At 43.8% G+C, this 16308-nt stretch overlaps 2 protein-coding genes across 4 annotated transcripts; one reads left to right on the forward strand and one right to left on the reverse strand.

The window, feature by feature from the left end:
- Positions 1-640: 640 nt before the first annotated feature.
- Positions 641-8874, reverse strand: LOC115605264. Of its 2 annotated transcripts, XM_030479486.1 has the most exons (9): positions 8640-8874; positions 7323-7432; positions 6824-6890; positions 5692-5778; positions 4675-4758; positions 4029-4206; positions 3283-3387; positions 2647-2727; positions 641-1795 (listed from the first exon to the last, which is right to left on the reverse strand). In XM_030479486.1, the coding sequence occupies exons 1-9, from the start codon at positions 8732-8734 to the stop codon at positions 1544-1546; spliced, it is 1059 nt and encodes a 352-aa protein (XP_030335346.1). In that variant the 5' UTR covers positions 8735-8874; the 3' UTR covers positions 641-1543. The 2 variants fall into 2 exon arrangements, with proteins under 2 accessions (XP_030335346.1, XP_030335347.1); XM_030479487.1 differs by having other exon boundaries at positions 5692-5781; positions 6836-8690.
- LOC115605262 (heat shock 70 kDa protein 12A-like) lies at positions 7885-15932 on the forward strand. Of its 2 annotated transcripts, XM_030479479.1 has the most exons (5): positions 7885-8059; positions 9238-9354; positions 11603-11827; positions 12185-12356; positions 13317-15932. In XM_030479479.1, exons 2-5 carry the CDS (start codon positions 9274-9276, stop codon positions 14360-14362), a joined length of 1524 nt encoding a protein of 507 aa, XP_030335339.1. In that variant the 5' UTR covers positions 7885-8059; positions 9238-9273; the 3' UTR covers positions 14363-15932. The 2 variants fall into 2 exon arrangements, with proteins under 2 accessions (XP_030335339.1, XP_030335338.1); XM_030479478.1 differs by lacking the exon at positions 7885-8059 and having other exon boundaries at positions 9073-9354.
- Positions 15933-16308: the final 376 nt, after the last annotated feature.

Genomic DNA, 16308 nt, shown 5'->3' on the forward strand with positions numbered 1-16308 from the left:
GCTCAGGGTCATGCTGAAGCTCCTACTTGCTGCTACTGGACAACTTCCCTGTCATTTACCTGGCAAGATGAAGCGTGAATGCACTGCCCACCTTAGTCTGCAACACCTTACAAGATATGAAAAACTAACTACTGTGGTTCTTTCTTTTTGAGAAAGTTGTAGGAAATACGGGGCATGTGTAATTTTAATTCGCCTGCTCTATTCCCTAATAAATATTTCCAGTAAAGGTCTTCTACAGCCAGTTTCTCAGAATACTCTGGTTTTCTAAAAGCCAATTTCCTTGCACATAGCTGGATTCCATCTGGTACCTCCCTCTCTGGAGGCATTCAAAACCCACCTGGACACATTCCTGTGTAACCTGCTCTGGGTGGCCCTGCCTTGGCATGGGGGTTGGACTGGATGATCTCCAGGGGTCCTTTCCAACCCTAACAATTCTGTGATTCTGTTGTCAGTGACCTGCCACATGCTCACAGAATAGTGGATTCCTGAGAGAAGCAAAGCAATTTGCTTGCAGAGAGCTACACAGCAATTTGCCTTTCTTTCTAGGGACCCTTGGGAAAATGCCAGGAGGGTTGTGCAGCCGAGGAAACTGCTGGACTAGAAAGCAGAACTGGAGGAAAGGACTCATCAGGCACACAGCAGGATTTCCAGTCTATTTTATTTGGCAGATCTCAAGATTCACACTGAATATTTTGTCACGTGAGCACATAAGCATACTTTTGCCCCATTGCATCCCCCTTACGCTGTGAAATACACCTTTTAGAGCACTTTGATCAAGAGCTGTGGCAGATACGAGCTGAAGGGCTATGGAGGGGTAAATTGCACAGACATGGGAAAGCATCTGAGTAGTAACAGGCAGGAGGCATTTGTGCTGAGACAAGTGGCCTTTCGGCATGTAAGAGTGGGCCTCAGTGTCTGTGCCTGGGTACACATACCTATGCACACACCTGCCTTCTGAAAGTCCAGAAGCCTTTGTGAATGTTGTCTTTTTAGTGCCTTCATCTATTTTCTCAACTAAGGACATTTTTACCCAAGAAGGATGCCTGCTTCCCAACAGGCCATCTTCAGCCTCACTGCTGAAGAAGAAAACGTGAGCCTACAGTTTGTGTACCTGCTATAGAAGCAGGGGAGGGCAGAGATACCACTGCTGTTAGGGGTCCCGCAAAGTGTTGGTCCTACTACTGGCTGTTGGTAAGGAGGCAAGTGAGGTGGCTGAGATCCTTCCTGTTATCTGAAAATGTCATAAGCATTTGTGAAGAGCAGGTAAGGTGGGCTAGAAATACAGATTCTCTTTCCATACAAATGCTGCTTAAGAGGCAGCAAAAAAGAAATGTTACATAAAATATGTGCATGCTGCTGAGGCAAGCATTTTCAATTTTTAATAAGTTTGTAAATAATGATTTATCCTAGGGGCCCAAGCTCTGTGTCTAACTTACTAACTCTGAAAAGCAGGCAGTTCACAGGAGAAAGAAAAGCAGCATATTGTGCAGCAGCTGTTTCATCTTGTGGTCATGTAAATGAGTAGCTTGACTCTGAAGTCATGCTACTTTTTATCCCAGACTACACCTTTCACAATGACTTCTTCCCCACATTTCATTATGGGCCACAGTAATGTTGTTTTTCTCCAGCGGTTCTGTTCTTTCTTATTGATGTGCTCTATATTTTGCATTTGGCTTCCCTGTGTGTTCCACTCAGCTTTAACTGGTGGGTCCTGAAGATACAGCAAACAATAAACTCTGCAGCACTTCAGCATGAACTCGCTTTCAGTGTCGGTTGTTGGGGCAATGCCAGCTTGCTGAAAAATCAAGTGAGAACACTTTACAAAGCTTTGTAATGTTATGTTGACGTAATGTTACATTGCCTCCCTGCTCTTGTTCTGTGTAGCTGCTCCACATAAACTTAGCACTGAAGAACTTTCTTTGTCAAAGATGATGGTACCGTTCGAGTGGGACAGGCAGAGGTCTGAGGATTACTTTGATGATTCTTTTGTTTACTAAGTCCTGGCTTCTGGACTGTTCTGGCATCCAGCAACTGTCTCTGTTTCCTCATAGAGAGATCTGCAAATTGCTACAAGGCTGGCAGAAACCACCCTTGGTGTGAAAAGGAGTTATGAGAAGCCTCATCTCCAACCACAGATGCTCCACCACTTGTCCCATGAGCTGATTTAAACTCAGTGGTAGCTGGGTGTTTGCCCGAGCTAGATGTTGGGATGCCTGTGCCCAGCATTGTTGACCCTGACCCCACAGACTGACTTCCCAGCTCAGTCTTGACCTGCATGGTCACTGTGGGTTTGCCTAGTGATCACTGGGCTGTGGCTGATCCTGATCACCACCACCAGTCCTGCTCTTTGCACCTTGCTTGGGTCCAGCAGGACTGTGGCAATGTTGGTAAGGGCACTGTCCTGCCTGTCCTGCTGTTCCCCACTGCTCCCAGCGCAGCTCTATATCTCTCTTACAAGGTTACATGTATGCATGCCTCTGAGAATATTTTGGGAGTATATGGACTGGAAGACCCTCACCACAAGTGGTAAACAACCCCAAACAGAAGGGACACCTCTGCTGTTTGGTTTTTTTTAAATACCAAGCTGCAGACACATGCCATAAAATTGAGCCACTGCCCCCATTCCTGGTCTGTATCTTTACTCACCGTGACAATTTTGCTGTAAAACTCTAGTTGCTTTTGGTAATACGAATGTCTGAGGATATTCCTTATATCATGCATCATCCCCTACAAAGCAAGCACAGCACAAAGCAGACTGTTAGCATGTGGTATAGTCAGCAGTGCAGTCCTTGAGCACTGGGAATTTTTGTTTCTCAGATTGTGTCAATCAGCAATGAAGAAGTCACTCATTTCAAGCTTTGGAGGAAAGTCCCATTAAAGCAACACACGGCTGGAAAATGCTTTCTGCACTTGTATATGCGCCTCAGCCAGCTGGAAAATTCAGACACATAGCATGTGTGTGCCTATTGTCGGACATAGAGTCATAAAATCTCAAGCTGGAAGGGACTCACAAGGATAGAGTCTAACTCCCTGCTCCTCACAGGAATAGCTTACCTCTTAGAGAGAAATACCTGTTTTATCCATTGCTGCTCTCATACTTAGGGTTGCTGGAGCTCAGCTTTCCATACCCCCATCCCTCTCAGCTCATACGTTATCCTCACTGTCATTGCTGATATATTTTGAGCAGTGTCCCTAGCAGAAGCTAAATTCTAAATGAGTGGTGTATGCAGATGACCGTCTTATCCCACTGCCTAGGTCCAGTTACACAGAAACATAAAGTACCTGTTTGCTGTCAGTCATAACATCATCCAAAGGTGGAATGTCAAGAACTTCAAATATTTTGGTTGTTGTCTCCTGGATATCTGTCTCACAGGCAACAAACAGCTCCTGCAGTGCAAAGACAACAGTTGATTACAGCAGCAGTCACAGTGAAACGAGAGGTGTAGTGTGGAAAGCATGTGCTGAAACCACATTGGCAGTAGAGTAAATTGTAGGGCCACTAACTGATTGAAATACGTCTTCAATACATGGTAAATAAACTGTTTAATCAGATTGTTTGCATGTTGAAGCCCATTCTTCAGCATCTGTGGGGCCTTATCATCACAAACAATGCTAATAATGCCTCATCTCAGTCTCATCCTTTAAGGTGTTTAAGTACCATTTTGGTATTTTCTTTCAGATACTCCCAGCATCAGAGCAGTGAATCAAACACCAGAATGAGGTCTCCCATCTAGTACTTAATGCATTACCTATAAGGAAACTGGACTGTGTTTTCCCATTTGTGCTTGACATGGGAGAGATCTGGGGCTGGGGTTTGAATGTGCTCTTCTGAAAGGCAGGCAGGAGCAGGTCACTGTCAGTTTGCTCTCTACAGCATTACACAGGCCCTGCTGGACTGGAAAATCAGAGGCAGAAACTTAGTCCCCAACCCTGTCTGATACAGAAGTACTAATGCTCAAAGTCTGCTATACTGGCTACACCATATTGATCTGATAAGAGTCAGATTGAGAAAATGGACATAAACATACCTTAATCATGCAGCTGCCATCTTTATTTGTCAAAGAGGGCATGTTTGTCCTGAATTTTTCCCAGTCGTGTAGCCTGAGCATATCATACATGCGCAGCACAGCAGACAGACGCGAATCGTCGTTCATGTTCTCAGACTGCTTGTGCCTGCCCATCGCTTTAGACAAGAGCTCTTTGTTTCTAGGGCAAGGAGGATATTAAAAAACTTAGCTAAGACAAGAGTAACAATGAGTAAGCATAACTACTTTACAGCATGTTATGAATTTATTTCATGACTCCCATGGTTTCCACAGTGTGCTTCACAACTATGTTATATAGCTTGCAATCAGCTTTCATGTGGGAAACAGTACTTTTTTAGCTCAGTTTTACATGATCACAGTGGAATGTGATCAAAAAGTGGCATTTTGACTCTGTCATTGTAGGCTGATATCTTTTATTAAGAATTCACCCTGGGAATGTCTCCTTCCCTTTCCAGAACAACCCAAGCCATCTTCCAGTTAGAGGTGACAGCAGGTTGAAAATCTGGGAAGAAGGAGTCTAGGGCATCTGGTCAGAAACAAAGAGCCCCTAAGGACTGGATGAAGCAAGAAGTATGTGGCTCTTCAGTGTAGAAGCACATTGCATCAGAAGTCTGAATAAACACCTTACCTTGCCTCTAGCACTATGACCATCTCTTTCAGCTTCTCATTCTCTTTCTCCAAGTCTTTTTGGGTGACCTCTCCAGAAAATGCTCTGAAACAGATTTCTTTTGTGAGATCTCTTAATTTGTACTTGGACACTGGGACAACTGTGAACTTGCCCCTACTGAATAGTCTGAATTCCAGAAAAAAAGCTCAGGTGGGAAAGCACAGAGCATCCAGGAAAAACTCCAGGAGAGCTTAACAACCACCCCTGAAAGCTCCCACCTAGGATTTATGCTCAAATCAAGGGAAAACTATTTACATCACAAGAAAGGGAAATGGAGTTGTGAGGACCAGAGGTTGAAGGCTTGAAGAAAACACAAGTATTCTCCACTTGTTAGAATCTATTCTTGTCTTTCCTCTAGTTGTTTTCTCCATCTTTAACATCAAAATGTTATCATCAAACATGCCAACCCCTCCAGACAGTTCTATTCTCCTCGATTCTTTTCTCCACAGATGTCCGGGTAATGTCAGTTACTATTCCTCTAGTGGGCGAAATTCTCCCATTTCTGTTTCCAATGCCTGTTTTTTAGGTGATATTATTAGAGCTTAGAAAAGTCCTCCCTACATGATGACTCTAGGTTTATTGCAGACTTACTTACACTGTAAAAGTGCTAGAGTGTCAGCTAGAAATATTTTGCTTATCATTCACCAGAGGTTTTTAGAGATTGTGTCTTCTGTATTATAGATCTCAGAACAAGTACATGCAGCCCTAATATGAAGGAGACCTCTTGTTCCGTGTTTCTTTTTCCTCCCTTCAGAGTAAGCAATACCATTTTATATTAATATTATGATCTTGTGAATTATCCGATGAAGTTTCTGGTGTTAATGAAATTACCTTCATTACTGCACAGAGAAATATTGTGTTCAGAGCTTGTCTAAATTTGGAGGTGGTACAAGTATTATGGATAGTGGAGGAAGATGACCGGCTGTAGCTGAAAAAATGATACTGAAAAGAGGAAATTCAGCAAACCCCAATACTCACTTCTGATAGCTTCTGTATCCCTGCTGGTAAGGATGAGAATCATTGCTAATCTTCTGTATGTGGTAATTAACAGGTGCAGTACACTGCCTGGAGATAGAAGAAAAGAATCTATGTTAAGCAGCGAGACCTGAGAACAAACCAAGAATGAGGACCTGAATTTGGCCGGTGTAATCTGAATCTAGACTGGTTTCCTGACAACCTTCTGTAATTAGGCAAACAAACTCAGGGACACAAGTTACTGAGCTTGGTCATCATTTGAGTCTAGGTCTAGTGTCTGAGAACTTTTGCCTTACATCAGACCAAGTCACAAACTTGAGCTACTCTGGAAGAAAGCTCCAAGGTTTCAGAAAGTCTGAGTATTCCTTTATTATCAGGCTATCAATGACTGCACACCTGCAAACCCTTCATGACCCCACACATACTTCAGCTGTGATCAGAAACTAAAATACCACAGCCTGTCTTCATGGAAATCCCAACAGGAAAGCCTCTTCTCTACAAAACTGCTCAGCAAGGGTATGGACATCCAGCTATACTATTTCAAGTTTATTCGCTCCTGGCTTAGTCACCGAGAATGATTTATGTTTGCATTTTATCCCCAAGAAGCCTTCCATTAGGCTACTATTTCACTTTCCTCCTGATTAACAATTTCCATCCTTCTTGCCAGTTTTTCCGCCACTATGTCTTCCCTCAGTGCTTGCCTAGTTCATTAAAAGGGCTTCTGCACATCTACTCACTGTCCTCAGAGCTGCTTTTACCAATTCTCCTTTCTGTATTAGGCTGGATGCCTTTATATTGTTGGCTGCTGTTGTTAAGGCAGCCATTACATATTCAGAGAAGAATTTGCATGGAAATGAAAGTTCATGTAACAACATGACATGTTTTCATGTCACATGCCCTAGTCACATACCCTGCATTCCAAGTGCAGACACATAGTCTGCACTCCAAGACAAACCTGTTTCAGAGGCAGCTCATTCCTGGACATGACAATGCAGTCAAACAGAAGAATGAAGATTTGGCTGTCTTGCGGGACAGAGCTGTGATAAGTAAGGCTTGAGTATGTGTCAGTGACAGTTGCAGAAGCATTTATGATTTTCTCTCTTATCTATATTTTTAATATAAAGAATCACGTTACCTATGGTAGCTCTCCAGTGACTCCAGTCGAGTTTCAACAGAGTCAGACCAAACCATTTTCTTCCTGTCTGTCCATCCATCAGGGGAAGAAAGAAATAATAAACCACATCCAGTCAGTAGGCAATTATCCATTACAGTCCTAAGAAATGCAGAAACATTTCTCCCTCCAATTCCTGATCAACCCATAAGGAAAAAAGTCGAGAGACCAAAACTTCTCAAGGCTGTCCTTTGTCAGGTGTGTGGTTTGTGACTCAGTATCAATAGTGCAAATAAAATACTCTGAAAGTGTAAAATCTGCATGTTATATGGTGCAGATCAAGTGCCTTCTGTATATTGTCTCTGGGTTCCCTATATAGCCCTGAAAAACTTGTTGCTAACTCAGAGCCCTCCTTGTGTCTGACTTATTCATAATCTTCTGTCCAACCTGTCCTAGCATATACCAGCTAAGCTGATCATTAGGGGCCATGCTAAACATTGTGATTTCTGGCCACTGGACTCACAGTGTTCTTCTATCCACGTCACCCTTTCTTTCACTTCATAACATAAGGTCTCCAGCGCTGAAATCCTGTTTTCACAGGCTGATAGCTGCAACGAGGTGTCATACGTTTGTCTGATGAAAAAAGAAAAGGGAATTCTTCAAATGAAGGGAAAAAAGATCACATACTTTGGACAGGTACCTTTTAAATGACAGCCCCATGAGCAGAGGCTTCATGGCTACATCCATGCTAGCAAATAGACCAGAGCCAGGATAGAGGCTTCAGGGCACAGGATGGCACAGCACACACCTGGATGCAGTCTTGGCACAAATGAGCTAGCACTCCCCCAGATGAGGCAGTTCAGAGGACTGCACAGGCCAGGGTTTGCCAAAAATAGATGGAGGGTTTGAGCAATCATTAGGGCTGGATGAAGTGGGCGATATACAGGAATAACTCCTGAAAAACAAACTCAACCCAGACCTGCAGAGTATGGGGAACAGCAAATGCAGGTGGATGTTCTGTTAAAACCAACTTTGCAATGTATGAGTGTGGGGTCTTTTTAATAGAGAAGAACAAAGGTCTGTGTTCTCAAGGTATTTTTTTATTTCTAGAGCTGCTCTGTGTCCTATTTCCTATGGAGGATACCAAATATCAACTATTATTGCAGAGACAATCTCAGGTTGAGATGCTTCTGCAGCTCAGACACAGGCCGAGTATAGACAGCAAGCTCTTTCCTGCAACCCAGCAACATCAGAGAAAGCGTAAGTGTGGGGCTTCATCATCAGTGTATGCTGATCCAAGTCTGTACAGCTGCTGCAAGGGATTGTCCTGCCCTTCTCTTTTAGCACCTCCCCTCTCCTCTCCTGCTGAAACTGCTTTTGGTTTTGTTTACTTGTATTGATTCCTTTCCAGTTAAATAATTTCATTTCCAGTCTTTCACTGAGGACTCTTTTTCCTTTCTTTCTTTAAGCTCAACAATCCAGTATGAGATTTGCATTTATGTTAGTGTTTCCCTGCAAAACTGATGAGCTCAGAAACTGAGTCCCCGAAGTCCAGGATCTGTTACACTATTTATACTGTTCTTTCCAATTTCTCTTGCTCTTACACACATTTAAAATCTGCCTCACCCTTTGAAGCTGAACTTCAACTGAATTTGAGGAAATTAACCATCCCTGTGATGGATAGAAAATAGAAAACAGTTTTTACTGAAATATTTTACAGTCAGGAAATATTTGCAGTCCTTTGTTGCAACCCCCCAAGGGACTTTGTAAAAACATTCAGATCTACTACAGTAAAACTTGATAAGCTTAGCCAGAGACAGACACCCCCTGTGCAACATACCTGCTGCCTTCTGCAGTCATCTCTCCAGGATCGATGCCCTTATGCAGTCCTTTAGATACCTCTGTCCTGCTGTAGTAAGAATCGGGAGTGTCCATAACTTTACGGCAGCAAAAAATGTTTGCTGAAATGAGTGCCAGCACAGGGGACTGACTGCCAGCAGAGGAGGAAGATACTGCAAGTGGCAGGCAGTTGCTTGCTTTCACAATGGGACTTTTCTGTTCTGAATAACAGAAACAAGCCCTTCCTTCTTTATGGGAAAAGGCACTATTTCTTTGCATTGTTTCTAGCATTACGTCTCTCGCCAGCCAATAAAGTCAGGGGAGGAAGTCTTCACCCTCCAATGTTATCCAGGGCAGTTTCAGTTTCACCCCAGTACTATCAGTTCGTTCCTCTGTAGCTCCCTGAGCTGCGCACATCTGCACTGCCATCAGACATGACTAGCAAGTCAGTCTTCATCATTGCTATAGATTTTGGCACGTCCTTCAGTGGGTACTGTTTTTCCCTTGCTTCGGGTGCAGACCAAATCCGGCAGGTGTACTGGGGGACAGAGTACGGGTTCAAGACCTCAAAGACACCCACATGCATCTTGTTCAACCAGAAACAGGAATTCAAGAAGTTTGGCTATGATGCTATAATGAAGTACAAGAGCCTGCCCTCCAGTGAAGCTGACAACTGGTACTTCTTCCAGAACTTCAAAATGAAGCTGTACAACACGGTAGGTGGAACAGTTACTGCTAATGGGAGTCAGAGCTATTAATTGACTGAGAAGGGGGTTTAAAGAAATTGGTGAAAAAAGGCTGAGTAAATCTGGATGATGAGGATGACTGAACAGAAATCGAAGAGTATTCTGAGGAACTGAAGAAATTATTTATTTTCTTAATTAGACAAAGGCTTCATGGGCTCTTCATTTATGATGCTGTTCTTTGTCTAAAGATGATAAAACCTAACTGCACACTTCAGTGAAGCCGAATATTTGTTCCTGTCAAAAAGCTGCCCTGCTCCAGAGCTTGGCAGAGAAACTAGCCAACTTCTGGGGCTCCCTGCCTCAGTCCTTGACAGGGAACAAGTGAAGTTTCCTGTAATTCAAGTAAGGTGGGCAATTTCAGGATCACCATGGAAGGAGCCCTTATTGTGATCCTGAAATTGCCCACCTCACTCGAATTACAGGGAACTTCACTTGTTCCCTGTCAAGGACTGAGGCTTGGAGCTACCTCCTCCTACCTTATCTCTCCTTCCCCTGAAATGGTATGATGAAGCTGATTTAAGGGTGGCTAGCTGTCCTTCAAGCATGTGTGATAGCCACTTGAAGTAGTGGCTATCATTGCTCTCTGAAGGCTCTGTGCTAGTTTAGAATTGTTCACAGCTTCTTCTGGGTTTGGTCATTCGGTCAGAGATTAGGCTACCTTAGGGCCTCCTTGTCTGTGCGCCAGGGTACCACAGGGCCTCCCAAAGCTCAGAGTAGCCCACAGCACAGGGACAGCCCCTGGGACAGCCTCAGATAATGTCTTGTGTTTGCTCTTTAGTATCCCCCAGTGCTAAGCAGTGAGCGTTGAACTGAATGCCATAGGAGGTGGGAGGCCTCTGTGAAGACTTTCGTCTCCAGGAAAGCTGGGAATGATGTGGTCTGCCACAGTGTCACCTGTGGAGTGGTGGGTTCTCATTCACTTTTGGAGGGGGCTGGAGAGACCTTTTACTTCAAACCCATCTCTCTGCACTCAAGCAGCAAATGGTTAAGGGAAATTTCATTACAGAATCAGAGAATGGTTGAGGTTGGAAAGGACCTCTGGAGGTCATCTTTTCCAATCCCCCTGCTCAAGCAGGGCCACCTAGAGCTGGTTGCTCAGAACTATTGTCTGGCCAGCTTTTGAATATCTCCAAGGATGAAGATTCTACAGCCTCTCTGGGAAACCACTAGAAGGGCTCAGCAACAAGAAAGAGGAGCACCAGTTCCCAGATGCATAACTATTTATTTCTGAATCTCCATAGAAAGTGTCTGTAGACAGCTTCCTTATACCACCTGCTTCTAACTGAGCCAGGAACAGTGACAGGAAATGAAGTTGTAAGTAAAAATGGATATAGATTCCTTTTCTCTACAGTGGCAGCACTTACAGAACAGGATTCACCTCACCTTTCCTGGCTGTGTCTCATTTGAGATGGGTAGCACATGGGCTTGCCCATTTTTCTCTAGTGGCTGTAAAGGATCCCAGGTTACTGGAGCTGATTATCTAGTTGATAAAGCTTGTGATTTAGGGCCACCTTTTCTGGCTGCTGAAGCAAAACAAAGAAACGCACGTGCAGTAAAGGCATGCAGTGAAGGCTGGCTCCTGAAACTTCTTTGGATACAGGCAACAATTCCCACTCTTTCTAGACAGAGCAAGCAACCAGGGACTGATGGAGGGAATTTTGGTCTCATGAGAGACACTGAAAGTGTCAGAGTAGCCACCTGCCTCAAGCTTCAGATACACCTAGGGGGACATATAAGCCAAGAGGACACAATAGAGAGAAACTGTGTCAGACCAGAGGATTATTTGTCTACGTGTTTGTCCAGCATATGTTTCGTTAACGCCATACACAGAAGTATAGGTACAACCAGAGAGCTCTGAAGTCTCTATACAAACATGAGGCAAATGTATGGTAGTGTCGCATAGAAAATACAACTTTCCGCACTGGCTCTTCAGGAAAATCTACAGGGTTTGTACAAAATTTGCCCTATGAAAAACAGCTGACTTATCAACCACATTGGTATTTTGCCTACTGAATCACAGATGTCATAGATAAGCAGTTTGGTAGCTAACCTGTGTCAATTAGGCTGCAGTTAGCCACAATACTAAAGCTATTGCTGGGAGTTTACTCAGATTTGGAGACAGGCCCTCTTTCTGTGCCATATGTTGTTCAGTGCTCAGTACTCAGGGGACAGGTCTGTACTGAGACTGCAATGGGTGACCCTGAGACTTTTTTTGTAGAAAGTCACATCTGACATGGGCCTGAAAGCCAGCAATGGAAAGATGCTTCCCGCCCTGATGGTCTTTTCCGAAAGCTTGCGCTACCTGAAGGAACATGCCCTGAACACCATCCAAGAGGCTTCTTTCCAAACCGTCTACAGCGAGGAGGAGGTCACCTGGGTCATTACTGTCCCAGCCATATGGAGTGCTGCTGCCAGGCAGTTCATGCGGTGGGCAGCAAAAGAGGTAAAAGCAAGGGTTATCCTACCTCCCTGAATTATCTTTGGAGATTTCTTTGCCCATGGGGCAGAAGAACTCCTCAACATTTAAACAACCTGTATTTAAAATTTCAGTTGATCAGGGAGAGAAATGTCTCGTGTTGGGAGTGGTGTGGGAGAGGATGTCCCAAGCTGGCAGTAACAACCACTCTGCCCTTTCCCCCCACTGCTGTGTAGAAATGAGCCCCACAGAAAACAGCAGTGCAAGAACTACCACCCCAGGATGGGCTCCTGGGATGAGAACAGCCTCCCTAGCAGGTGGCATTTGTGCAGTGGTGATCTCACCACCTTTCCTTGAACTGACACCTGTCTCTTGTGATTTTAGGCAGGACTTATCTCTGACATGATCTCTGAGAAGCTGATCATTGCTTTAGAGTCAGAGGCTGCATCACTGTGGTGCAAACAGCTTCCACAGGAAGGGTTTATGACAGCCAGCAATGCCAAGAAGAAGTTTGAAGACTCTCCTGGGATCCAGTATATTGTTGTTGACTGTGGAGGTAAAATTTTCCCTGTTTAACAGGTATCGTCTTTGCTGGGCATGGAGCATGGCTCTTTTGCAGTGTCCCCAAAAGTCTACAGTGCAGTCCCAGAGCCTAGACTCCACTGCTGTGCTTGTCATGGGGTTTTTATTTTTATTTATTTCTCACTTATTGAGATCCTATGGCCTGGCAGAAAAATGGGAGAAAAGGGAACGACTGCTAAAGGCGCGATCCATGGCAAATGGAAGTCACTGAGTGTCTCATGCCGTCATGCACTTAAGACCAGACAGTCAGAGCAAGAGCCAGATGAGTCTGCACCATGTCCCAGCATCAGGCATCAATGCATACCCACATGCTCTTTTTTATTGCCTGAACTCACAGCTTCCTCTGTAGGAGCATGTGCAGTGCCCAGTGAACTGAGCAAAGAGATAGCTAGCAGGCCTTCTAGAATAAATCAGTAAGGATATTTGATGAAGCACCTCTTTGTAATTTCTCTAGTTTCCTGTGTGAGACTTTTTTGCTGTGACAGGAATTTCCTGCCAAGATCAGTCTGGTGATTGTGAACAAATACTGAAAAGTCTTCCAGTGGCCCACAAGTTTCTGAGAGACTCACCACTGCTGCTTATCTTAATGTAGAACTTTTATATCAAAAAGCAGGAGTCAACTCTCTGAGTGAGGAGGCCAGTCTCCTTTTGTGATCAGAAAGGAAATCAATTTGTGCAGGGAGCAACTCATCGGCAATTACTGTAGGAACCTTGAGAGAGCAGGCTTGTAAACAGAAGTGCATAAATTTAGGAAATCTAGAGGTGTGCAAACAATAGTGGAGGAGTGAGGATGAGAAAAAAAAGAAAAGAAAAAAAAGCACACTTGTGAACCAGGAGTTCAGAAGGTAGGATTACATTCAGTGGAAAGTAAGGACCTCGTGTACTTTAAAGAAAACAGCTAAGTTCATTTGTGTTTGTGTGTGTGTGTGTTTAGGTGGCACAATAGACATCACGGTACATGAGATCCAAGAAAACCATTACCTGAAGGAATTACACAAGGCATCTGGAGGTGGATGGGGAGGCAACAGAGTGGATGAAAACTTCATTGATTTCCTTAGGGAAATATTCGATGATGGCGTATGGGATGAATATGAAAAGAAACACCCTACTGAATTACAATATATGATGTACAACTTTGGTCTACAGAAATGTTCTACTAGCAGAGAGGGAGTCTACATACGTTGCTACTACAACTTGACCAAACTGGCAGAGCTCAAGAAGGACATCTCCCACTTCTTCAAAAAAGCAAATGGAGTTGTGTGGTGTGATGGTGTATTCATGGTTACATATGAGAAAATGAAGACCTTTTTTAATTACAGTATCAGAAATATCATTTGTACTTTGAGGGTAATTCTTGACAAGCCTGAGATGGCCAAGGTCCAGTACATTTTGCTTGTAGGAGGCTTTGCATCTAGCATCATCTTGAGAGATGAAATCAGTCAGGCCTTTAGTGAGGAATATCATATCCTTTGTCCATTGGATGCCCAAGCGGCCATTGCAAAAGGGGCTGTTTTATTTGGAGTCAATCCATGCATAGTTGCCTCAAGAGTCAGTGCTCAGACATATGGCATAGCAGTAAATCAGGACTTTGATGCTGCTATCCATGACTGCCATAAAAAAAGGATCTCAAAAAAGGATGGCTATATTTATTGCACAGATCTCTTCAAGAAATTGGTTGGAATTAATGAGTCAGTGAATATAAACGAAGATGCTCAGTATTATTTCCATCCAACAGAAGCAGATCAAACACAAGCAAAGTTTTCTTTCTATTGTACAGAAAAGCAGGATGCTCAGTATGTAGATGAGGAAGGGATGGAATGCCTTGGCTCCTGTATAGTGCCAATGCCAGACACAAAGCTTGGGAGGAAACGCCAGCTGAAGCTGGATATTAAATTTGGGCTCACTGAATTTAAAGCCACATGCACTGACATTACTTCCAAACAAAAAAAGACAATTACAATAAATTTTTTATCTGTGTAAATTCTCAGTACATTGAGCAGAAAGGACAATAACTCAAAGGAGAACAAGGCTTCAGTGAGTGACAATAACCCTACAGTAGACAAGGCAAATGGACCATAAAGTTCATTGTCCAGCCTTCTGCTTGCACAGATAAACAATTTTCTACTCTGATTCTCCATGATTCTATGATTCTACCGTTCCTTCCATTATTCACCAACCACCCTTTCAGTCTAACACCTCTCCTTCTGTTGTATCTGACAGCAGGATTATCTGCTGATTTATCTCTTGCCCTTCTAGCTTAGCCATATTGCATCGCTGAATAGTCCATACCATCAATATAATCATCTGTACTCTACCTGTGTTTGATACAAAGCTTCTGGACAGGTATCTTAACTTCCATATATACCAGACTATTTCTTTTAGCCTGACGTCTTCTACATCCTTTCTTCCTCTGATATCAGGTCTCGTTATCCGGAGTCCAGGTTTAACTCTGCCAAGGGTGACACTGAATGGATTTCAGTTCTCTTCAGGACATCACTTACATAGATTGTGTGTAATTTACGTGCTCATATCTCAGTCAAGGGTGCTATGTGCTGCAGTAACTCAATGTAGTCTGGGAGCTTATATCCAAAACCTGTGGGAGTGCTATTTCCATTAAACCATTGGGTGGTTTGATCTTACTAACTGAGTAGATAAAAATGACAGATTGTAACATTACAGATATGAACAGTGCTTATGCTGATGCCTGAGCTCCTCTGTTGGGCTCTGTGTGCCGTCTACATCTCTGACTTGGGCTTGGTAATTTCCATGTTCATAAAAGCTCATTTCTTTGCCTCCTGCCTACAGCACCTGTGCACAAGTTCAGCATAGCGTGAACTGTGTGAGCCCAAATTTATCCAAGAAAACAATGTGATCATGCATTGCACTGGCTCTGGCTGGGGCGGAGTTAGCTTTCATCACAGCCACCCTTACGTTGCTGTGTGATTTGTGACAAAAACAGTGTTGATAGTACACCAATGTTTTAGCAATAGCTTAACAGTGCTTGCACAGTGGCCAGGCCGTTTCTTGCTCTACTCCTGCAGCAAGGAGGCTGGCGGGGTGGGAGCAAGGGGCTGGGAGAGGAACACAGCCAGCACAGCTGACCCCAGCTGACCCAGGCCATGTTCCGTACCCTGTAACTCCATGCTCAGCAATAAAACCAGGGGGAGTTTCTCCAAAGTAGCTATTGCGTGAAGACCAGCTGGGCATCGGTCTGGTCGTGGGATGTGGTGACTACTGTTGCCTTACTTGGGGTTTTGTTGGTTTTTGCCCCCTTCACTAAAGGTGTAGCTCAGCACCAGCCTGTCCCAATGCAAATACTTGGTTAGCTGGGTACACTGCATGAAAACTCAGTGCTGTCTTCTTTATTAGCTGTAATGACTGTGTTAGAATCACTGCTAGCCATGTTATTTAATGCTGTCAATCATTAAAGCAGCATTCAGAGAATTAATCCGTATGTATACTATGTCCCATGACGTAGAAAAGCTGGACTGTTTTGAATACATCACCTCTGTTTTCACATTTAAAATCATATGTGCAAAATAAAAGTATTCTCAACAGAAACCTGTGTAAGTTTGTAGCATGTCCGATCGTATTGCTTTTAAACTGTGTGAGGGCCATTCTGGGTGACTACGTCCCAAGAAGATGAGTACGCCTTCCTTTTTCTTACTCTTTGGACCTGGTAGTTTCACCAGTGCAGATTGCAATACAGCTTCACCAGAGCCTGCCACTACTTTCTGAACACGAGGGGGAAGTATGGTCTGGTGGCAGCTGGGAAAGCTGCTTGAGTCAGCCCCAGGTCTTTCCCACCTGTGTGCTACGTGGGCTTTGGCATTCAGACATTGACACCAGCAGCTGTGATTACAGCTCCTAATTTTGCTTGGTTTGATGAACTTATAATGTTGATAACCTCAGATAGCGAGCATGGA

The sequence above is a fragment of the Strigops habroptila genome, chromosome 3 (genome assembly GCF_004027225.2).
Source record: "Strigops habroptila isolate Jane chromosome 3, bStrHab1.2.pri, whole genome shotgun sequence".
Lineage (NCBI taxonomy): Eukaryota > Metazoa > Chordata > Aves > Psittaciformes > Psittacidae > Strigops > Strigops habroptila.